The sequence below is a fragment of the Carassius gibelio genome, chromosome A22 (genome assembly GCF_023724105.1).
Source record: "Carassius gibelio isolate Cgi1373 ecotype wild population from Czech Republic chromosome A22, carGib1.2-hapl.c, whole genome shotgun sequence".
NCBI lineage: Eukaryota > Metazoa > Chordata > Actinopteri > Cypriniformes > Cyprinidae > Carassius > Carassius gibelio.
Window position 1 is genome coordinate 24,029,806 of NC_068392.1, and position 25,384 is coordinate 24,055,189.

Consider the following 25,384-nt stretch of genomic DNA (forward strand, 5'->3'; position numbering starts at 1 on the left):
AAAACCAAAGGAGGCAGTGGTATTTGATATCCTATTTCGTTTTATTGTAAATATACATTAGGGAAAATTGCAGTAGCAAGACGAGCTGACTGAAGTTATCAAGTATAATATATATATATATATATATATATATATATATATATATATATATATATATATATATATATATATATATATAGTATATAGTTACGCTGCTGTTTATAGATTTACCGGACTTGCGTCGTTGCGGACATCACACTCCCCAGTCGAATGCACAAAGTCTGACTTACCGATGATGCACGTCCAAAATCAGCGTACTTTTTTTTTTTTTTTTTCTTCAGCGGTATTTTGTATTGAGAAACGGGCGCAGACCTACGTCACCAGTCATTATCCTAATCTTCCCGGTACTTTACACCGCGGTGGAAACGCAGAAAGCAACAGGTCTGGGGGGAAAAAAGTTCCTGGGAAAAAAAGTTCCTGGTAAAAATGTTCCGGGTAATTTCGGTGGAAACGCGGCAGAAGCTGTCACTCTCAGAAATTTGCAGTATCTATTTGGGTTTACTGGATGCAGGTTTCTAGACTCTGAAGGCTTTTTAGGTCAAACATGGATGGTAATAATAGGGACCTTTCTTGCTGCAGGGTGTCACTCATAACCCATATTGGCTCTTATTCTTGTGATGAATCTGAGCTCTGGTGAGTTGCAGGAGTAAGATCACAGCATTAGTAGTGCTACTGTTTTATATTTTATTGACAAACCCAAATCTTCCCACTGTATGTTTTGATCATAAATCTAGGGCCCTATGAAATCTGTTTTATTTTTTCCAAAATTCAGTTGTTGTTTTTTTGTTTTTTTTTTAATTCTGTTTAATTTTTCTGGATTCCATTGTTTTCCGCTTTAATTTTTCTCCACTTCTTTTTCATGGTTAAAATAAATTGTATTAATCAAAAAGCATTTCTAATTCATCAAAATCATAAAACTTATAAAAAAGATTTTTTTTATTCAACATATGTTTTATTGTTACCTAATCCTGTGTATTAGCATGTCTAATTATTTAAATGCATAAAAACAACTTACATTTAATTTTTTTCTTAAAATAGCCTTATGAAATGTTTCCCCCCTCAGAAATTCGGTTGTGTATTTGCATTTTTTGGCTTATCAAATGAAGGCATAAAACATTCATTTAATTTATCTTTAAATTATTGAATATAAGCAAACTTTATTTTTATTTTATTTTTTTTAATTTTTTTGGAACAGCATCGTTCACTTTCCTTTGACTGAATCAGTAAGGAGTACCAGTATTGTCAATTTGCAGCTTATTAGCAGGCAAGCAAGAAACTACGGTATACCTGGAATTATTTGTGTTTTATGCTAACACTGTTGTTTTTAGCAGTGTTGCTTTATTTTGAAATAAATAAAAAGCAGTTGATCACATCTGTGGTAGTACTATTGTACATCAGCCCACCTCATCTGACCCCTGAAATGCATACTGTCTCCTACAGTAGTCATGGTATGAGAGCGTAGAAACCAGCTGAAATGCATGTTTAGGCACTGCTGGATCAATACTTCAATTAAGGATGTTTTAACCTGAATGAAGCAGTCGATGGTAGCTCTGCCTTCCTGAGACATCAGACTCATTCCATCAAGACTTTAAAGATAGCTTCAATTTTGAGTGCATGTGAAACACTGTTTTTGTGATAGTTGATGAGAGCCGAACATGTGTTGGTTAAAATGAGGATTAAATTGAAGACACTGTTAGAGATGGATGCTTCCGTGTGTCTTTGAGCTGATGGGACTCAGACTAATGTAATAAAGGATCTGAGATCAGCAGATACCAGCTGTGTTTGTAGGGCTACACAGCATTCTGGGAAACGCTCTCGAGATGCAGTAATGGAAGGTAATAAACCTCTGTTTGTTTTGTTTAGCTGGTGTGTGGTTTGATTAATATCCAGACCATTAAGCTGTTATTTTCTGTCTATTGAATTGTTAGTTCATCCAAAATGTAAAATTCTGTCATTATTTAGCTGCTCACCCTCATGAAAGACTGGACAAAACTGAATATTAGGGCTAAATGCAGGATTGAATCTGAAATGTAGTTATTGACAGCAGATGGGACAAGAAAAATTCTTATACTGTATATCATAATAGATGTGCATTAGTCTTGCATAGTGTTGTCAAAAGACCCGGTACTTCGGTACCAAGTCGGTACAAAAAAAATTAAAATGTCACAGTACCAGGTTTCTTTAAGTACCGGTGGTACCGAGGACCCGGTCAACCCGGACCTTTGTCTGAGAGCATGGTAATTTGCATTTGGAACTCAATTAGGTGTTGATGCAAAATTACTAAAGATTCTTAGAACATTAATACATTGCCTATGTACTAACATATAATATACACTCTCAATTAGATCTTTAGAAGACGAATTCATAGATACTTAACATGGTAAGATTACATATAGGTAAGATTACATGAACGAGTGGTTCTATCATAAACATGCACAAAATAGTATACATCCAAAAACAATATTCAAGAACAGTAACAACATCACAACAACCTGAAAGTTATGTGTGTTATTTGAAAGAAAAGTTTTCCATAGAGGTTCCCAATAAATGTGACTTATAGTCCAGACCTATTTTTAGACTGATGCGACTTATACTTAGATGGGACTTATAGTAAGAAAAATACGGTACTTGAATTCTGTAAAATTCAGAATATAAAAAATAATGTATATATTTTTTTTTTTTTTCAGTACAATACAATACAGAAAATGTTTACATTTATGTTGTATGTTAGTACTGTACATTTAATAAAATAAAAACAGTGTGAAACAAATTTTTTTTTTTATTAATCAAATGAAATCAGTGTAAGCAAAATACATTTTAGAACGGCAGAATTTGCACTGAAGCTGCACTTTAAGTGACACTGCAATTACAACTGCATAAATAATGAGTATTTATTTTATATACAAAGTTTTAAGTATGAAATGCCAAATACATGAAATGTATATGAAATGCTGAAAAAATATTATTTTATAGACTACCTTTAAATGGGAAACTACTACATCCAGTAGGTGGCAGTCTTTCAAAATTATTTATTGACAGAGCCATTCAAAAGAAACGTCTGGTCACTTCAGGAATAAAGCAAGTGATTACTCTCACGAACTTCGTGAATGGCTCATTTAACAATTTACTCGATTTGTTCAAAACACTAATATTTTTTAGGAACTAAACAAGCTGATTTTAACATAAATCAATAAAGGGCTGACAAGAACACACTGCAGATGTCGTCATGTTAATGAATATAACAACATTCTTCATTGCAAAGATTGTTGTAAAGAATGAAATCCATTCATCCAGAAGGTGGACGAAAGAGCAACAAAAATATATACATACTAAATAGAAAGTTATTATTTTAAAATGCAGTGTTTAAACTGCTAATTTAAAAACGTTTCCGTCCCTCTCTCTAGATAGCGTGAATAATATGCAACACCTTACTGTAATGTTAAACAAGACATCGTCAAAAATGAAGATAATTATTTAAGGTAAATAAGTTACACTAACCTTTGTGTACTCCGTAAAAGATGTGGGATGTGTCTGAAGATGTTTGATAAGGTTGCTTGTGTTTTCCCCCTTTAGCTTGAATTCTCTGTAGATATTCACGGCAGTTTGGTTTTCCTTCATCATCAGATAAAAATCAGAAGTAATTCCATATTTCACCATGTGAGTTGCTCTTTTTCAAGAGACTGTCGCGGTCAAACGTTGTATTTAAATTTATTGTATTTACAGGAACATACCATAGCAAATTAAAATGAAATGAACAGAATCAGATGCGTGTTGGGTAAAAAAAAAAAACAATACCATATATGGAATTTAAGGAGCAAATTCTACACAGGTTTTTTGCGCGCTTAAAGGGCACTGCAGAAAGACGGCAGGAAGACAAAAAGACGCTATATTGTTTATTTACAACACAAGTGTTCGAACATTTTAGCAACTGCCCCACAAGCCATATACAACAGTACTTACGGTAGAACCGTAATGACGATACTACCATTTAAAAAATACAATGGCACCGCCAGTATTTTGAACCCTTAGTATCGCGATACTACCGTAGTACCGGTAAACCGTGCAACCCTACTGTAAGGGTAGGTTTAGGATTGGGGTAGGTGTAGACTTTAATAAAAATGCAATCTAATTGGTAGAAAAATAATATTTGTTGTTGGTTTCCTGTAGCTGTATCCCTTCTAGCTACAACCGCGAATATAACACATAATTACTGTATTTGCAGTACTGTAAGGGTATGATTAGGGTTGTGGTAGGTGTAGACGTTAATAAACCATAACTTTACAGTAGCATTTTTCGTTGTGGAATTGTACTACCCACTGTTTTAGTGGGAGGTAGGAAAATCGGACAAATTGACAGATCACCGGGCTAATATGGCCATACGTCTTGGTCCTAGTAAGAACTGTAGCTGCTGCATTTTGGACTCGCTGGAGTTTTGTTTATTAAGCGTGCAGAACAACCACCCAATAAAGCATTACAATAATCTAACCTTGAGGTCATACGTATGGATTATGTATCGGATATGCAGTTCATCGATTCAAGGGTTCTGAACTAATGAATCACGGTTCGTTGAATCTAAAACAAGGCAAACCCAAAGCTTGTAGATTTTGAATTCAGGCATATAAACCCAACTCTCTCTAAACTAAATGCCTGGCCTGGCACCAGCCTGGCTGGATTTAATTTATTTATTACACTCTGGACAGAAATTCCACAGTCACGTGAGCAGCCTCAAAGGAGAAATGAAACACATTCCAAAACACACACACATAAGCACACACACACAAACAAACTTTTCCTAACGCTCTTTATGTAAGTCCTTAATAATATTTATTTTGAATAGTGGTGGGCCGTTATCGATGGTTAACGTGCTGCGTAAAAAAAAATATTGCCGTTAATCTATTCCTAAAGTTGGAGCTGGATCTATACTAAGCAAGCTGATGACTTTCACCTTGATATTTTATATAACCGACTGGCTGAGGCCAGCCTAAAAAGATGCTCAGGACAGTTGATGGGCCACTGCTGCGCATCGTCACGAAAGCTTATCTTTTTCACATGTTTTTACGCCTTACCGCTTGTCGATTTAAACATTAAAGCATCCAAACACAAGACGCGGAAAAGCTGAACGGAGTAGCTGGTTACTCACGCGCTGTTTCGGTGCGGAGAGAGAGAGCCGCGTATCATGGACAGTGACACTGAACCGTCTCAAAACACTTGAACATCGAATTTGCTTATTTTTGCGCTTGTGCTGACAAATACATATAAATTAAAAAAAATATCCACCTTGGAAATTATGCTCGAAAAAACTGTCAGTTATTTCTTAAGTGAAAGTAAACAGTTGAGGAAAAAAAATGGGATGTGTATTATATCGGATGCGTTCATCGTCTCTTAAAGGGACCGTGCCTAATTTAGCTACTGGCTGCTGTAATGTTAATCCAAGAAAATGAAAATGAAAATCACTCACTGCTCTTGACTGAATTACGTAGTTTTAACAGTCAAACCAAAGACACCAGATATAATTATATATATATATATATATATATATATATATATATATATATATATATATATATATATACGATATATTAGACTGAAAAGAAAAAGAAGGAATGAGGAAATAAGGAAATTTTATGCATTTATTAATGCCAACATTGTGCAAAGAAATATGCATTTGCATAATAACTCACTGCCTCCTGGTCTTAAATGTAAACACTGTACATCTAGACAGATAAAAGTGCATGAACATTACAAAACAACATGAACATTAACATGTGTAAACCATAATACTGAAACGTCAGTAGTAAGTTACTGTAAACAGTGGACACATCAAGGCATATTCTTCTTGAGGAACACTTACTGGTCAGCATGCTCAGATGTAAGAGCACACCTCTGAGCAGAGATTATGTCAAAAAAATTCGGCGATGGACTTATATACTCTGTGCCCTCGGCGACCCAAAGGGGAGCTTTGCTTTGAACGCAGTAGTGATTGTCGGCTGACTTGGTTTGCCCTCATTATCACCTGAGAGTAGTTCACCGTGATAGCGAACGAGGTGCATTTGCAGATTCGTAGTGTTGCTGTTATATTTTATCTTTGCAAAGCAGTTCTTGCAGATTGCATAGTCTTTATCCAGTGCCTTTCCGTCGACTGTCTCGTAAAACCCGAAGTGTCTCCACACTTTACAGTTTAGCGTTTTTTTATTTTTTTCCACCAATCTTCTCGCTTCTCTTTTTTTCTGCAATTCTCTGTTGTTGTTAGTTAACTTGTGTTCTTCATCAGCCGCTGTTTGCGCTACTTTACCCCTATTTACTTGAACAGCGCCCCCCGCAAACAGAATTGTAGATATTGGGTAGTGACACTGACAACGGGTAAATTAATAATTTTGTGTTGTAATAAAATATCGATATTGTGCGTTAGTGTATCGATTATTTATTGCGACAGAGAGCACAACAATATATTGCAATATCGATTTTTTTCCCACCCCTAATATATATATATATATATATATATATATATATATATATATATATATATATGTGTGTGTGTGTAGCAAAACTGTAATAATGTGAGAAATGTTGAAGGTGTCTGAATAAATGTAGGTTTGATTGTATATTTCATTTTTACATTGAAGACTATCCAGTGCTATTTTACATTTATTATTTGGTTTCTGTACCTTGACACCTACAAACTTGAAAAAAACTTAAACATTGGTGTTTAACAGGCGTAAGGTTGTTTGCACCTTGTGCAATGTGGAATTAGTTTACAGCTTTTTCAAGCACTTTGTGATGCATTTTTGAAACAGGAGATGAGCCCCTTTTCTAATGCACCACCTAGCTTGATAAACCACTTCTCAAAGACTTACTGTTTGTCAATTTTATTTGGGTAACACACATATTCTGAATGCCTTCGGCAGAATTCGAATGAGCCATTTTAATCTAGATTAATCTAGATTTATCTAGATTAATTTCAAGATCACAGTGAGATTAATCTAGATTAAAAAAATTAATCTATGCCCACCACTAATTTTGAATATGTTTGTGTGTTGCATAAAATGGTTAATCCTTGTTATGCGAGGATTATAAGTTGCTGACTAGTAAATTGGAAATGTTTCTCCTAATTTTTATGTTCTCAAATAGTATCAAGAGTTGTAACCCTACCCCCTGACCAGGTTGTAAAACTTTATGACCTAACAAGCAGGACAGGAAAGCTTACTCTTAGAAAAGAGAATAGTACCCTTTTATTTTCTCAATGTATTCTAAATATATAAAGTATTGCCTTTTTGTGCAGTAGATGTTTCACCATATAAATTGGAGTATCTGCAGTTTTATCATGTGTTAGTCAAACTTTAAATGTGTGTAATTCTGCATATGAATGTAACGTCATGTTTCTATCAGTTATATATGTAATTTATGGTATCTTTATAATTGTAAAAATCTGACTGTGTCGAATCTCGACGACAAATTACAAAAAGATGCATCGTTTCAGAAATACAGTCTTTCTTAAGAAAAATGTTATTTTCTGTGAGCAATAACTCACGCGAGGGGGTGGTTCCCCAGAGACAAAGGAAAGTTTTTCCCGCTTCAGATCGCGGACATTCATTGGCCGTTCACGCAAACAGAGGCGCGAACCAGTCAAGCCATAAGAACTGACCCAGGAAGTTCCTCTCTCTTACCCCGCTTGTCCTTCTTCGCGCTCTTGGTCCGCTCTCCTATCGCCGTTGATCTCAGCACGGCGGCTAAGGGAACAGCCTGTTCTCATGGCTCCTTCGGGAGGTTTCATCTCCATAGCTTTCATCTCTTTTACTTACTAAGTTCGTCTCTACATGAGGAAGACAAATCATTTTGGACCGTTTGTTAGACCTTTCAAATATCACGCAATTCCGCAGCAGCCCCGGAAGACATGAAAGAACACGCCTAGCTACAAAGGACCACGCTCACACGCACGCTGGTCTGGCGAGTCACAAAGAGACCACATGCAAGTATCATTCTCTATGGAGATTTAAATGCTGCTTAAAGTTTGCCTATTACCTTTTCAAGGTGATTTGATTCGTTGTTGTCTTTCAAGGGTTACTGTCTGTGAGTTTTGCATAAATGAGAGTAATTCTGTGATCACGCCTGATTCTCTCACCTCTCTCTCATTCTCTCTCTCTCTCTCCCTCATTTGGATTCCGTTATGTCTTGTACAAAGTTTACTGTCTGAATTGTCGTACGCGTATTTACTCTGTGTGATTTGTAGTTTGATGTATTATTAGTTCAATTATTAAAAACCAATATATATTCATGATTATATTCATGATTGCCTCTAAGCACTCACATCACGAATCAATGAAATGTCTGATCTTTAGCTACAAGCTCTTTACTTTTTAGTAACCGAAATTTCATAATGATAGGATAATGTTTTCATGGCCAGAGAATATTTTTCCTTGAATTATAAAAAGTGACAACTTTATTGAAAGTTGATAAGTTAATCTTACGGCCGTTTGCTGGACAAATCACTGTTTGATTTGCGGTAATTTACAGTAAGAGATATCACTATAATTGATATGAAGAACGGAATATTGACATATTAATGAGTAAATTACAGTGCCCTGTAATGAGTTATTGATATATACAATTGTCCCTTTTTTTCATCTTCAATAATTTTAAAGTAATTGTCATATGAGATATATTAATCCTATTCCTGATTAATTATTCAAATTCCCTATATATCATTTGAGTTAATTACAATGTACAGTACAACCCAGTGCGGCTACAATTAACATTTCTGCATTTGACATTGAGAGCATAGGTTGTAATTAGATATATTTTTGATATGGAAAATGCAGTTTTATAATTACGAATAAGATGATAAGAGCAGGTCATTTGTTACTCTAAGGAGAGCAGTCTCAGTACTATGATACTGTCTAAATCCTGACTGGAAATCCTCACAGATAAAATTTTTCTCTAAGAAGGAATATAATTGTGAGGATATACCTTTTCTTGTATCTTGGACAGTTCAGCCATTGTTCTCCAAAATGGTGCTATGGTGATGTGGAGAGACACAGAGGAGCCAAATTGTTTAATAAAGTTGATATTTTTGTTTTCTTCTCGTACAAAAAGTGTTCTCATTCAGATTGAACCACTGATGGCAGATGGACAATTCTGACAATGTTTTTCATACTTTTCTGGACCTTGACAGTGCAATTAATTTGACAGTCAATGGGATAGTCACAAGCCTCCCATTTTCATCCAAAATATCTTAAATCGGGTTTCTGAAGATGAACAAAGCTTTTACAAGTTTGGAACGACATCGGGGTATGTGATTAATGACAAAATTTTCATTTTGGCGTGGAGTAACCTCTTAAATGGTTACTATGTCTAGATTATTTATTTTTTTTTTTTTACTTGATTGATTGAAGGTAATTTTGCAGTAAACAATTTGTATGTACAGTACTTTGTAACAGTCACTTTCCATGTCAAATCTTTTAAAATTTTTCAAAACAAAAATTTACAATTTTGCAAGTATAGTGATATAAATAGTTTAGTCATCAAAATCTAGATGGCGCAAGCTAATGGGTTGTTAACGTAACTGATGATATTCAAAGAATTAAATGACTTGGCACTGTTCGGCTCATTGGTTCTTGCTGCATATATGCAGCTAATGAGCTTACTGCCTTGCATTTATATGGCTGGCTAGTATTTGCTTGAGATTCTTGCAGCACGCTTTTCAGAGTTTCTCTGAAACCCTCAACCTTCACCAGCTCTACCTGTGTAGATTTGCTACTGGTTATTTTATGTGCTATTTATGCAGCAGCAGTATGTCTGAAATACTCACAGCAAAGTATCACTGTATGCATTGGCAATAGCAAGTTCCTGTACTTGCTTGAAGCAGCAGCAATAATCTACAACCACAGCAATAACCAACATCAGTAGCAATTCAGTAGCAGCAGTGTAGCAGATCTATTCCGCCAAGACCAAATACATTAACACTGTCATATCCATCATCAGGCTAAAATCCATATTTGATGATACTAGCTCACTCTGTTTTGTTAGAAACTAAATTGTGATCCTTCTCCTTCTCTTCTTGGTGGCAGTATTAAGGATTCCCAGCACTCGCAGGGTTTTTGATCATCCCAGCGCTCAGCGTGCTGGCTCCTCCCCCTCCCGGCGACAGCGTGCGCTCTCAGCCGACCCCGTGCACCCCTCGCTCACCAGGCCTGCGCACCCGAGCCCATGCTCCCAGCTCCACGTGGCCCTCCAACGCCATGTGTGTACCGCACACTATGGAGGCGGGCAAGCACAGCGCCAGCCAGGGGCAGAGCAGCCATGGGGGGGTTCCTCTGGAGCCTTTCATTCACCAGGTGGGCGGCCACACCAGCATGATGCGTTACGACGACCACACTGTCTGCAAACCGCTCATCAGCCGTGAGCAGCGGTTTTACGAGTCCCTGCCTCCAGAGATGAAGGAATTCACCCCCGAGTACAAAGGTAAGATGGATGATCTGGAAACAATGCATTCTTTTTGAGGTGGCACGTTGTCTAAAAAAGATGCCAGAAAAAATGAGAGACACAACTCAATTTGTAAGCGTGTAAAAAGATGTTGAAGATTTTTGAATTTATTCCAAAAGCAGTTTTTTCATGGCTGTAGTAATCTAAGATTTAGTGGTTATTAGTGTTGGTTTTTCTGAGCCAACAGTGTAATAGTAACTGCTACAGATGTGAAGTGAAAAATGTGAATCCCTCTGAAAAGTTGCTTCTTCAAATCTGTGCAGTTCAAAGCACCGTAAAATATGAATGCTAAAAAAAACCCAACTGAAATGGTTTTGGAAGGCTAAAATCATTGACAAGTTTTTCAGTCATTTCAAAGTTACTTCTCTGTTGCTTCTCTGTTTTGGCTGTCAGTATCTATTTTATGTACAAAATGTGTGTAAGCTGCCTACTCAAGATGGTCCTGGGATCTTTTAGTCTATGCTCTTTTCTGAAGCTCTGTGAACAAAACTTAACTAAACATCAGTGCTCCTCCCATCCAATAATCACAATAAGATTTAGACTTTGTTACTTTTGATGTGAAGCAAAGTTTCAGCTCTCAGATTTTTTCAGTTTTACAATTAAATACAGACAATAAATGTGGTTTTGATCAGGGCTCTAGACTTAACTTTTTGCACTGGTTGCACTTAGAGGTGCAATTTTTTTTAAATATATCGGCCGATATCCGTGGTCCGTAGTAGTGCCGATTTAAAGTCAGGCACGTTGGTGGGCAGCCCCATGTTATTGGTGCGGTGAAAAGTGCTGATGCCGCATGTGAAGAACCCAAACCAAAACTTTTGGAAGATTCAAATAAGAGTAGTCAGAGAATTTCACTCTGTAAATGGAGTGGAGAAGTTGGCAGCTCTAACAAACACTGGAGCGTGATTGAGGGCTACGTTACTCCATCTCGCTCACAGACAGCAGCGTGCTCGGAGAGACACCTGTCCTGGAGCTGCCCTGAATGGTGAATGACATTTGTTCGGAAGCATTGTTTGATGCAGACAATAGCCAGGTTTCCATCCAACTCATTTGTATAGGGATGTCAATATTCAATAATTTCCATGATCGATCGTCGTTTAAATTAACGATCAGTTATTAACCTTAAAGCTGCAAAATGTGCCTGCAGCAGTATTATTATTATGTGCAAAAGCCACTTGGAAAAAAAGATTTCTCACCCGAATTAAAGGGGTTTTAGTCTGAATAAAATGCTAGTAGCAGGGCTGTAAAATGAATAAATGTGATTATGATCATTTGATAAAATGAAGAGAGCGCGCCATACGTATACGCCATACGCCAAACGTAACTGTGGCACTTGTGGCTGTGTGGCACAGTCAGAACAGCTATTATGCACGTATTATGACCAGTACTTTTTTGATTGATTCTGTTCTGCAAAATATTCAATTTTGGAGTTTTGCGTTCCGCTAGGCCTTTTTGTTTAAAAAAATCCAGCATTTACAGAGCATTAGATCGAGACATGTGCATGAGTGCTTGCAAACGAGGATGAGTGAACACGGGTTTGACTAGATGTATTTGGAGGTTATTGCTCATGTCTCGTTCTGCACATATCCAAATGTTTCCATATTCACAATGTATCTGAATGTTAAACTATAATATTTATTTTTATTTTTATAATAAAATAATTTTATAATATTTTATTTTATTTTTAACTAGACGTCCTTGGTATAACAGCTGAGTGGACAGTATACTATGGTCTATTTAAACTGACCAGTGTAACCTTTTATATGTTTGGCTGACTGTACTTTATTTTAATAATGAACAGACTGCGATTTAAGTTTGAAATTAGAATGTACTTTAGATGTTCTGTGTCATTTATACCAAACACAAATGTTGCTGGATGCTAGAGTGTTTGCAGCACTATATTTTTTATATTTTTTCAGTTTAATTCATTGTTATTTATAAAAAAAAAAATATTTTATTTAAATGTATATTTAAGTTTACATTTATGTTCCAACAAACTTAAAAAATTCAGCTTGATAAATGCTCTCAACCTTTTATGTAAATTATTGACTATATATATATATATATATATATATATATATATACAGTCTTGTTCAAAATAATAGCAGTACAATGTGACTAACCAGAATAATCAAGGTTTTTAGTATATTTTTTATTGCTACGTGGCAAACAAGTTACCAGTAGGTTCAGTAGATTCTCAGAAAACAAATGAGACCCAGCATTCATGATATGCACGCTCTTAAGGCTGTGCAATTGGGCAATTAGTTGAATTAGTTGAAAGGGGTGTGTTCAAAAAAATAGCAGTGTGGCATTCAATCACTGAGGTCATCAATTTTGTGAAGAAACAGGTGTGAATCAGGTGGCCCCTATTTAAGGATGAAGCCAACACTTGTTGAACATGCATTTGAAAGCTGAGGAAAATGGGTCGTTCAAGACATTGTTCAGAAGAACAGCGTACTTTGATTAAAAAGTTGATTAGAGAGGGGAAAACCTATAAAGAGGTGCAAAAAATGATAGGCTGTTCAGCTAAAATGATCTCCAATGCCTTAAAATGGAGAGCAAAACCAGAGAGACGTGGAAGAAAACGGAAGACAACCATCAAAATGGATAGAAGAATAACCTGAATGGCAAAGGCTCAGCCAATGATCACCTCCAGGATGATCAAAGACAGTCTGGAGTTACCTGTAAGTACTGTGACAGTTAGAAGACGTCTGTGTGAAGCTAATCTATTTTCAAGAATCCCCCGCAAAGTCCCTCTGTTAAAAAAAAGGCATGTGCAGAAGAGGTTACAATTTGCCAAAGAACACATCAACTGGCCTAAAGAGAAATGGAGGAACATTTTGTGGACTGATGAGAGTAAAATTGTTCTTTTTGGGTCCAAGGGCCACAGGCAGTTTGTGAGATGACCCCCAAACTCTGAATTCAAGCCACAGTACACAGTGAAGACAGTGAAGCATGGAGGTGCAAGCATCATGATATGGGCATGTTTCTCCTACTATGGTGTTGGGCCTATTTATCGCATACCAGGGATCATGGATCAGTTTGCATATGTTAAAATACTTGAAGAGGTCATGTTGCCCTATGCTGAAGAGGACATGCCCTTGAAATGGTTGTTTCAGCAAGACAATGACCCAAAACACACTAGTAAACGGGCAAAGTCTCGGTTCCAAACCAACAAAATTAATGTTATGGAGTGGCCAGCCCAATCTCCAGACCTTAATCCAATTGAGAACTTGTGGGGTGATATCAAAAATGCTGTTTCTGAAGCAAAACCAAGAAATGTGAATGAATTGTGGAATGTTGTTAAAGAATCATGGAGTGGAATAACAGCTGAGAGGTGCCACAAGTTGGTTGACTCCATGCCACACAGATGTCAAGCAGTTTTAAAAAACTGTGGTCATACAACTAAATATTAGTTTAGTGATTCACAGGATTGCTAAATCCCAGAAAAAAAAAAAATGTTTGTACAAAATAGTTTTGAGTTTGTACAGTCAAAGGTAGACACTGCTATTTTTTTGAACACACCCCTTTCAACTAATTGCCCAATTGCACAGCCTTAAGAGCGTGCATATCATGAATGCTGGGTCTTGTTTGTTTTCTGACAATCTACTGAACCTACTGGTAACTTGTTTGCCACGTAGCAATAAAAAATATACTAAAAACCTTGATTATTCTGGTTAGTCACATTGTACTGCTATTATTTTGAACAAGACTGTATATATATATATATATATATATATATATATATATATATATATATATATATATATATATATATATATATATATATATATATATATATAACCTGTTTTTTATATTTAATACTTGGTCAGTTTATTGATTTGTTTGGTTATCTGTGGATACATTTTTAATTTTAATACCGTGCAGTGCACAAAATTAAGATTCGAGAGATGGTTCAAGTCAGTACTCAATAAATGATGATAAGTATGTTGTGCATCCACTTATTATTTACACTTATTATGTGTGACATTTTAGCATGCAAATGAAGGGGAAAACTTCAAGATATCGGCCCTAAAAATCGACAGCACATCAGCCATCGGCTGACTCTGACCTCTAAACATCAGCATCGGCTATAGAAAAAACCATATCGGACAATCTTTAATTTAGGCTACAAGTCAAAATTGCCTTCTAAACTTATCATCATTTATTTAGCTGTAGGATTATCCTTGAACAGTCCATTTCATTAAATGAACCCAACACCATATTCCACAGTTCGGAACAATTCCCCATCGAACCATTAGTGCATCATAAAACACAGTCATGGTGCCGAGATGGCACCATGACCCCCCACCCCCTTTCCCTTTTTGTGCATGTCTGATCTCATACCAGCGATGCCAGGACAGCAGGAAAAGATTTCTCTTTGTTCCCCAAAAAAGACCAAATGGCCAAGAAACCCTGTGGTGACCCCAATGCATAAATCCACAGCGTTATCAGGAAACGAAGGATGCTAAGGCATTCCTATGGCCCAGAATCACCACAAACCTTAAACCAGGGAACACTTTCCAGAGACTTTTGTCTACAAAACAGACTGAAATGAACCCACTTGTGGTTTAATACAAACAACGGTCTCACAATTGCTTCCAATAAGCTGAATTGATTACCAGAATTTACCTAACTTTCAATAGAGCCTATTCGTAGGGTTTTCTACCTCAGTTATAGGAACTAATCACCAGAAGTTGTCTCATACATGTGTATTCTCTGTATTATGCATGCTTTATATTACTCAAGTTAATTTTGTTTGTTAAACACTTATCACGGCTAAATCCTTATACTTTCCCATAGTTGAGTAAGTAAATATGTATTTTGGTACCTACTTGATGGGTAAATGATTTCTAGAATTTTGATATAAAGTAGATGTGTGTAGGATGCACCATATTTAACCTTTTAAGTTTGCTTATTAAAGCGTTTAAGTCAAGTCAAGTCACGTTTATTTATATAGCGCTTTAAACAAAATACATTGCGTCAAAGCACTGAACAACATTCATTTGGAAAACAGTGTCTCAATAATGCAAAATGATAGTTAAAGGCAGCTCATCGTTGAGTTCAGTGGTGTCATCTCTATTCAGTTTAAATAGTGTCTGTGCATTTATTTGCAATCAAGTCAATGATATCACTGTAGATGATGTGACCCCAACTAAGCAAGCCAGAGGCGACAACGGCAAGGAACCGAAACTCCATCGGTGACAGAATGGAGAAATAAACCTTGGGGGAAACCAGGCTCAATTGGGGGGCCAGTTCTCCTCTGACCAGACGAAACCAGTAGTTCAATTCCAGGCTGCAGCAAAGTCAGATTGTGCAGAAGAATCATCTGTTTCCTGTGGTCTTGTCCTGGTGCTCCTCTGAGACCAGGTCTTTACAGGGGATCTGTATCTGGGGCTCTAGTTGTCCTGGTCTCCGCTGTCTTTCGGGGCAGTAGAGGTCCTTTCTAGGTGCTGATCCACCATCTGGTCTGGATACGTACTGGATCCGGGTGACTGCAGTGACCCTCTGATCTGGATACAGACTGGATCTGGTGGCCACGGTTACCTCGGAATAAGAGAGAAACAGCCAAATATTACTGTAGATGCCATTCTTCTAATGATGTAGCAAGTACATAGGGTGTTATGGGAAGTGTTCCCAGTTCCGGTTTACCTAATTAATGCACCCTACAAATCCTTTAACAGATTTGGATATTAAAAGCATATTAGTATGTTATGTGTATGCCAGGTTAAAGAGATGGGTCTTTAATCTAGATTTAAACTGCAAGAGTGTGTCTGCCTCCCGAACAATGTTAGGTAGGTTATTCCAGAATTTAGGCGCCAAATAGGAAAAGGATCTGCCGCCCTTAGTTTAACTAAACTCTCAGGACTTTGGACACATGTGTTCACGTTGACATTATGCTAACTACATGCAAGAACCGGAAAAAGGGGCGTAGGTCCCGCCCAAGACAATATCTGATTGGCTGTCGCAGTAGGAAGGACGGATCAGATGGACACGCTTATAACCCAATGACAAGCAGCTATGTGTTGCTCTTGTCTATGTTTTGTGCTGACCTTTCCATCGTCCAGTGTGTATGCTTACATAATCTTCAAATCACCTAGAGCTCACTCAAAACTCATTAACTCTTCTGTAAGATCCTTCGTTGCACTTCGTCAAAGAAAACCATCTCAGAGTCGCTCCAGACTCAGGGGAAACTCCGTTGCATAGCAACCCGCAATCCAGGAAGTCTCGCGAACGAAGTGCCACCCAGCAAAGCCAACCAACCACTCACCATCGAGCGCTGTCCCTCAGAGCGCATCATCGACCGACTGCCAGCCAATCAGTGGCAGTGATTCCCTCTCTGGCAACTTTGTTACAAAAGGGAACGCACGCGCCCACAGGAGCATCCAAACGCAAGTACACAATATCTCCTAATTCTGACTGAACTGGTACAAATCTTTTTAAGAAAACAAACTAAGATTAAAGTGCTAGTAGATAGATTGACTCAGGTTGCTGTCAAGTAATAGTGTCTAACACTAGACACTTGGGACTCCATTCACTGTTAAAAACTGAATTGTTCTCTGTCACTGTTTGAATGAATGAGTGTTTTCATTAGTTTAGTTTGTGTGTATTAGAATAGTTCAATAAAGCCTTAGTTGTTTTTAGATACCAGCGTCTTGGGCTGTAATTTAACACTCAGATACATTGCGAATATGGAAACAATTGGATATGTGCAGAACGAGATGTGAGCAATTACCTCCAAATACATCTAGTCAAACCCGTGCTCGCTCGTCCTCGTATGCAAGCACTCATGCACATGTCTCGATCTAATGCTCTGTAAATTATGGATTTTTTTAAACAAATATGCCTAGTGGCACGCAAAAATTCAAAATCGAATATTTTGCAGAACAGGATCAAACAAAAAAGTACTGGTCATAATATGTGCATAAAATGTTTGATGTGAAAAAAGCGGTTCACTGACTGCAGCACAGCCACCAGCGCCACAGTTATGTCTGGGATAATTTTATTTTTAATAATTAGTGTCATTTAAAAACATTGCAATTACGTTTTAAAATACAACAACGAGCACCACGAAACCATTTGAAGAGGCACATTCAGCGGTCTCCTTGACGAGAAATAGTCAACCAAGTAAAATGATCTCCAACGTATGGTGCGCTCTCTTCATTTTATCAATCTATTCATTTTACAGCCCTGCTACTAGCATTTAATTCAGACTAAAACCCCTTTTAATTCTGGCGAGAAACCTTTTTTTTTTCCAAGTAATAATAATATTATGTGCATTTCTAGCAATCTCAGGATTTTCTGTAATTGGCAAACAAAGTTAAATTTTTTTTTATTTTTCTTATTATTCTTATTTTTCTTACTCAGATTATTCTTATTGTATTTTTCTAGTGCTCAAATGAATCACTTATATGATGTCTAAGTTTCTGTCTAGTGTTTTATAATGGAAAAAAAACTATGCAGTGGTATGTTTACTGACTAAATAGTTTGTAGAAGCCTTCAATACTGTTGGTAAATATATTTTTTTATATTTGGGGGGGATGTAGGGTGTAGACATAGTCTCATAAAAAATATTTGCAGGAGTCTCATTTTTCATGATATCTTATTCAGATTTGAAATAGAAACTCATGAGACATGTGACTTTCAACCCATTACTTTTCTAGATTACTCCAGGACTCATTTCATGTATTTTTATATGAAATAAAAAAATATTTAAGTGTGGTAAAAAAAAAAAAAATTCAAGGCACTTCAGTGTCTATGACTTTTAATATTTTTGAGCATTATCAAATCTAGTTGATAAAAAGTAAAGTCCAAAGGGTCTTCTTTCCAAAGACAAATTATGTTTGTAACAGGCCGAAGTAGAAAACTTACAATTTTAAGTTAAGTAGAGCACTTTCAGCTGTGATTCCCATAATGGGGGGTGCTGGCTAACAGGTTAAGTAATGACCAATCGGGCCAGCAGCAGACAGTGACCCTATGATCAAATTAGCCTTCTCAAATCATCATGAATTGCCTAAAATAAAATCTCTATATATAAAACAGTTCAAGTATAACAATGTTTAATTGTTAAACCTAGATAAATGTGCACTATATCCAATAGTTTGTGCGGAGATGCTGCAGGAGACAGAGATTCCAGCATGACCACATTTTTTCAGTGGATATACCGTCATTTTTGCACATAAAGGTAAGAGTGATACATCATTCTTAACTGCAAAGGGACTACTTATATTTGTGTGCACTCACAATAGCAACAAAATGTTGTGCTTTTATAAAAGAAAAAAAAAACGTGATGCACTTTCTGCTGTCTTGTCTTGAACACGAGTGCGTCACAAAAATGAACCGAAACTCAGTGAATACATGCCTCGAAGAAAACAAATCGATAACAAAAACTCTTTCATTATAATCATAATCCGTAAAGATGCACTTCTATCTAAAGGCACATCTAATGAGGTGATAACAAGTCAGGCTCAGCAACTTCATCATTGCGACACAGACTCAGAAAACACTAGTTTATTAGTAAATAATTAATATATCTCCATACTATTTCTCCCGGTCACATTTATGGTAATTACTTTTGCAGGTGCTTTGCAGAAAGCTTAAGTCTACTGCGTGTATTTGAATGCAGAACTGTTCAGCTCCGCTGATGGCGTGCACCATACTGTTGCTGCTGGCAGAACAATAGACACTGTTGAGTCGCTCTTGACAGTCGCTGTAGCACGGTCTCGTGTAGCTTCCACCAGTGTGGCAATTTTTTTCATCACTAATTGATGGATGTCTAAAATATAAAAGTAAGGTGAAGTCTAAAACAGGCCCACATCAGAACTATGATATGAAAATTGGCCCGAAGCCGATTCAAGGTGTATAAAAAATTCGGGGCCCGTTGGGCTCGAACTGAAATGCAGGGCTCTTGTGTCTGTTGTTGAACCACAGGGAGTCTTTCAGAGTCACAGAGACTTTTTTTTTTCTTTTCTCGAAAGGCTGGTAGCACTGGTGCGACCTCTGATTTTTTTAGTTGCACCATTGACAAATTAGGTCTCAATCTAGAGCCCTGTTGATGCTCTTTAATGTAACGTCACAAATTGTTGAAGCACCTCAGTTCAAGTGGCATGTTTTGCTCTTTACTACCAGTTATATCACAAAAATAAAAATGGATGAATATTAGAAGGTATGTTAAAAGAAACTGTACAGCTTGTGTCGCAAATGTATAAATACTGGAAAGATCTAATGCTGAATTTTACTTTTTAGGAAAAATATAAGCAAATAACAACAAAAACTGTTGAGGAGGAGCATTTTGCTAAATATATGTTCTATATGACAAATTAATTATATTTTTACGTAACCTGCTGTCTTTGTTATATTTTGTATGTTTGTACAAACCTGACGGCCACTGTTTAAATGTTTATAACTCAGCAACAAATTGGGGTAAAACATAATTATATCCTTGATATAAATTTTTTTTATATACAACTTTTTGAGTATTGATTATTAAAATAGTTTATATACAACTTTTTGGTATTTTGTTATTACTTATTTTTTGTTTTGGAAAAATATGATGCATCACTACAAAGAATTGCTCATAGATAGTATGATATAAACCTGTCAAATTAGAGCTTGCAGTTGTGATAAACCACTTTTCCATGCAGTATGCAGTGAGGAGATTTTGAACAGTCCATCTTCTCATTTCCTGTTTGTCATCCTTATGTTCCTGCTGTCTGTTTCATGTACAGCTCTATGACACATGGACTTTGTTTTCACTTATTCATCATAACGCCTGTTAGCTGTCAGATGATGAGGTCTGTCTGCTGCACAGAACCTAGTCTGAGACAGAATGTGAACTGTCATAAGAGACGAGAACATTATTATCGTTTAGTTGCTCTGATGTAGCGACCACAGGAAAGAGAGCCTTGAAGAGCAGGTGCAGTGAAGAGGGATGTTATGACATCAGTGTCATGTCAGAGGAAAGCCAGAGTCCAGAGACTGATGAAAACCACCTGTTCCAGTGCTGCTTCTTTCACAATGTTCAGCGTCACAGGTCCTCTCTGGTCTCATTTGCCTGAAATGATTAATTGACATTATCAACAAAGTTGACAAAAAATTGTTGAGAGCCATTTTTGTTGTTTAATTGCCATTTGATCTGATATGACCTAATGTAAGGCCCTGCAGTAATGCAGTAATGCAGTTTGACCATTGTGGCACTGTAGCGCATGACTGTAATACAGCTCTTCCGGATACTATCTGCCGAACAAATAGAGTGCAGTGTTGCCATGTCCGCTTATTATAGGTGACTTTGGGCTTGTTTTTCTTGTTAAGTCGCTTACAAATATTGGTAGTCGTGGGTCGCATTTTCTTGAGCTTCCTTCTAAAGTGTAGTTACTTATTTGGTCTTGTTCCCAGCTCCATAATAAGTTATCAAGCAGATTTTTTATATATGTTATTTAAACGTAGAAGTTCTAGCCTGTTCTCTCTGTCCCTCCCCTTTCCCCATATACACAGGAGAAAGCAGAGTTTTTTTCCCACCCACATCCTGCTTCTTATTGGCTCTGACCCAGATGGCAATGAGTACTAGCCAATCAGATGCAGAGCAGGGCAATCTGTTTTTTTTTTTTTTCTGGTTAGGAAAACGTCGTCAGTGAGTGACGTAAACTTTAAATAAATGCGAGTGAGTTGCAACTGATGGTGACTGACTGGACTTTAGGAGAGTTTTTATTATGCAATAATAAAGAATTTGTGAATTCAGGATGATATTTATTTGTGTGTGCAAATTGTAATTATCAGATGTATGTGTATGAGTAAAAATGTTTTTCGCCGATTTCGGAGATGAGCTCCACATGATCAGTGGGAGCTCCGTCATCATGTATCTGCAGAGAGCAGCCTCACCTCGGCTAGACCTTCTGACATTTGCCGCTGGCTCTGATGTCTCTTTAGTGGTTCAAGATAAAATATCATTTGTTTGGGGTAAAACGAAATGTTTCTTATCTTTGGCCTTTATTCAGTTAATCTATTAATATGTTATATATATATATATATATATATATATATATATATATATATATATATATTAGGGGTGTAACGGTTCACAAAATTCACGGTTCGGTTCGATACGATACACTGATGTCACGGTTCGGTTCGGTTCGGTTCGATACGTTTTAGATACAGCAAAATGTAAAAACATCTCAACTTTTCAGAATGCCGCAAGCGCACCGCGGGTCATGTGACAAGAACCAACCAATCAGCTTCATCCTTTCCCGTAACAACGTTGAGAGCTCAGCCAAGATGAAGGAACAGCTGATCATAGTTGTATATGGATTGCAATTTTGAAATAAATTTAGTAGCAGAGCTACTGCAAGCGATTTTTAGAGCTGCAAATCCATTTATCCTTCGCTGAAATTTCCGCGTCTCATGGAGAGAGCACGTCATTGTTGCTTAGCAAAGACAGACGCCTCATGAGCGCTTCTGCCCGAGCGCTTTGGAAAGGAGGAGAAAGACGCGCTTAGCGTTTTCCACGCGTTTTTAGGAGCGATATGTGAACGGCCCCTAAGGCGCTCGCTCACTCAGCACGCGCTGAAGGCTCGTTGCAAAATGTCTAATGCATTTAACAGACCAGAAATATAAGATCCTAAAATAACCAACAGGTCTGGTGTTTGGGTTGGATTCCCTGTAAGCTATAGTGTCTAAATGCTGCAGGGATAGTTTGCTGCGTGCATGTTTCTCCTTTTTTTCGTCTTTTCCCAGATAGTACTGACGCATATATCCCAGATATTCCCGCTGTTTTTTTTTTTTTGTTTTTTTTGTATTCCCGCTGGTGTACCCTGTCATGTTGCAGATGCGACATACCGTTGTTTATTTATCCACCACTCTCTTGCCATCACCATTATAGCTTAAAGGGAATCCAAAGTGCACCCAAACACCAGACCTGTTGGTTATTGGAGGATCTTCTCATTTCTAGTCTGTTAAACGCATTGGCTATTTTGCAACGAGCCTTCAGCGCGTACTGAGTGAGCGAGCGCCTGCTGAGTAGCCTAACATAAACATATAAGATGGTGTTTTTTTCTTCTTCGGGAGTGTCAGGGGCGTTGCCTGTTACGTTGTTTGGGTTATTGGGCTACCTTGTTGAACGCATATCATTATATTTCTTTCTCTCTCTTTTTTTTTTTTTTTCAAATATAATTAATTACTCCAACGAACCGTTCGGTATACATAATGCGTACCGCGTACCGAACCGAAAGCGTCGTACCGAACGGTTCAATACGAATACGCGTATCGTTACACCCCTAATATATATATATATATATATATATATATATATATATATATATATATATATATATATATATATAGGTCTTTTTTATTCCTGTCTCTATAGAAATATGAACTTTTGTCATATAGCTCCAGTTGACTACTCACTGACAACATCAGTCGTTCCTCCATGTTGGATGAGTGACTCCTAGCAGGCTCCTGATTGGTTACCGCGGCGCGAATTGACACCAAAGTTCAAATGTTTCAACTCGAGCGGCAGACGCGAATTCGCATCAAACGCTAAACGCCTCATTCGCACCGCGAAACCTAAAGACGTGCGTAAATGCGACTTTGCATTGACTTAACATTGAAATCATTTGCGCCAGACGCTCTATTCGCATTTGGTGTGAACACAGCATTAGACTTGGAAGTGATGGTAATAGCACTGTTTATTTTTCAACCTCACATACAAATTATTAATGGAACAAAAACACATTTTTGCTGTAAAAATAACCAAAAATGAACCAAAGCGCAATAATATTAACGTCTTACTGTCATTATTTGCCATTCATGGATACAGTCTTATTTATTATATGTAGCTTATTGTGAATATAAACCATCAGTTTCTGACACAGGATAGCTAAACTGCACCTGCCTTTAGTGCTTTGCATTTCAGCCTGAGCTCGACATGTTCACACAGACAGAAACGGCAGAAAGCGCATCTGGTTTGTTTTCTCTATTTGACAGAAGAACAACATTTTTATTGATATTCATGTGAGTGTACACAAAGATAAGGTTACCCCATTTACAGTTCCAAATGAAATATTAGTCTTATCTGTATGAGCAAAAATGATGGCGTACTTCAAGTTGTTTCCACTGCTATGAAGAACAGAATTAAGGGATCGCACTGGCACCTCCATGTATTAACAGTGCACTTTTAAATGTTTAAACTATTGTAATATGCTTTAAGTTTTCTATATCTACAGATTTTATTTTAAGCAAGTTGTGATGATTTAAGAAGGCTAAATTGATCAAATGTGATGAACTTTTTTTTTCATTTTATGATTTCCCCCAATCTCCTGCAGGACCAAATTCTGTATACAAAACCGTATTATGTTTTTCTTTATTTTATATGGATTAATTATTGTTTAGACATGTTTTAATTAATACAAAGGAACGATAAAAATGATACATTTCTTAATTCGTGGAAATAATTTTCGGCATGTCATGGGCTCTGGATGTGTCATGTCATGTCTATTTTGGAATACAATGTGTTTAAAAAAAAGGCCAGATAATGAATAAATATGTGTGACCTGCTGAAATAGATAAGTAAATTATTAAATGAAATTTCAAGCCTTTCATAATTTGTGACATTAAAGGTACAGTTTGTAGGTCCTGCTACTAGAGGACGCACTACCAAAACAATAACAATCGCATGATTTGATGACGCTAAGGAGGAGTTTGGAATGTTTTCTACCCAACCGCTGATGACCATCAATCAGATAGAAAGATAAATCATGGATTTAACGCAAGTTCAACGTTTTGCGCGAGTAGACTACATACAAAGTCAATGCAAAGATGCGATCAGTCTAGCGCGGGTCTAGAGACGCGAAAAAACCATTTGTTACGACCGCAGCCATAACACACGAGAGGACATAGACAACACAGCTCGTACAATAGGGAATTTATTAACAAAAATAGCAAACATAACAATAGGAAAATTAAGGGGAATAGGACACGACAATAAGGCACACAGAGCCGCCGCCGAACACCTCACCCGCCGCACAGATCTGGCTGCTCGAACTTCTTATGCCAAACATACAGCATCCACAGGTGCCGGCAATCAGTCCCTAATAAAACAAAGACAGAACACACTCGCCCTCTAGAGGACAAACAGATCACAACTTAAAACAACAAATCACAAATACATGAATATGTCAACATCAGTTGACTCATCGAATTGGAGAGAAAAACATTCGCACTGTTCAACATCCTTCCTTAATTGCTCCTCGACATCCTCTGCCATTCCCTCACATCGCTGTGTAACAGTGCCACGGGATAATTGCACGTCCTTAATGGCAGCTATGATGTCACTTTTATTCTTATAGTCACCAAAAAGTGCGTCTGCAGCCTCGACAAATGATTCTTTCACAACTTCGCCGTCCTTGAAAGACTTCTTGTGTTTTGCAAGAACATGACTGACATGATAAGAGGCTATAGTTGCAGCCTTACCCTTGGTGTTTGGCCTGGTAAAAATGGACTGCTGTGCTGCTAACTGCCCCTTCAATTCCCAGACTTTTTCGGGTGCGTAGAGCTGATTTAGCCGGAAAATCTGCGTCATAGCTTTTGTGCACGGTCTTGAAATGCCGCTCCAAATTGCCCTTCTTCGGTAAGGCCACGCTTGAATTGCAAATAAGACTGATGGACTTCGAAATTTGAATAAACAAAAAAGTAATCCTCTTCCCAGTCAGAATGAAAATGATATGTTTTCTTTTTTTTGGCTTCTGCCATAGTTGTGTTTTATTTTGCTGATGTCGTGATTCGCAGCTCTCTCAACGTCTCCATAGTAACAGTGAGTAGTGGCGCGAATGAGGTGAACGTCGGGAGCTCACATATCTAAACACCCGACACT

At 37.3% G+C, this 25,384-nt stretch overlaps 1 protein-coding gene across 1 annotated transcript in view; it reads left to right on the plus strand.

The window, feature by feature from the left end:
* The first annotated feature begins 10,059 nt into the window (after positions 1-10,059).
* Positions 10,060-25,384, plus strand: part of LOC127942696 (inositol hexakisphosphate kinase 1) — a 35,065-nt gene continuing 19,740 nt past the window's right edge. Inside the window, exon 1 of the mRNA XM_052538603.1 lies at positions 10,060-10,497. Within this exon, the coding sequence (XP_052394563.1) occupies positions 10,275-10,497 (223 nt within the window). The 5' untranslated portion in view covers positions 10,060-10,274. The remainder of the gene's footprint in view (positions 10,498-25,384) is intronic.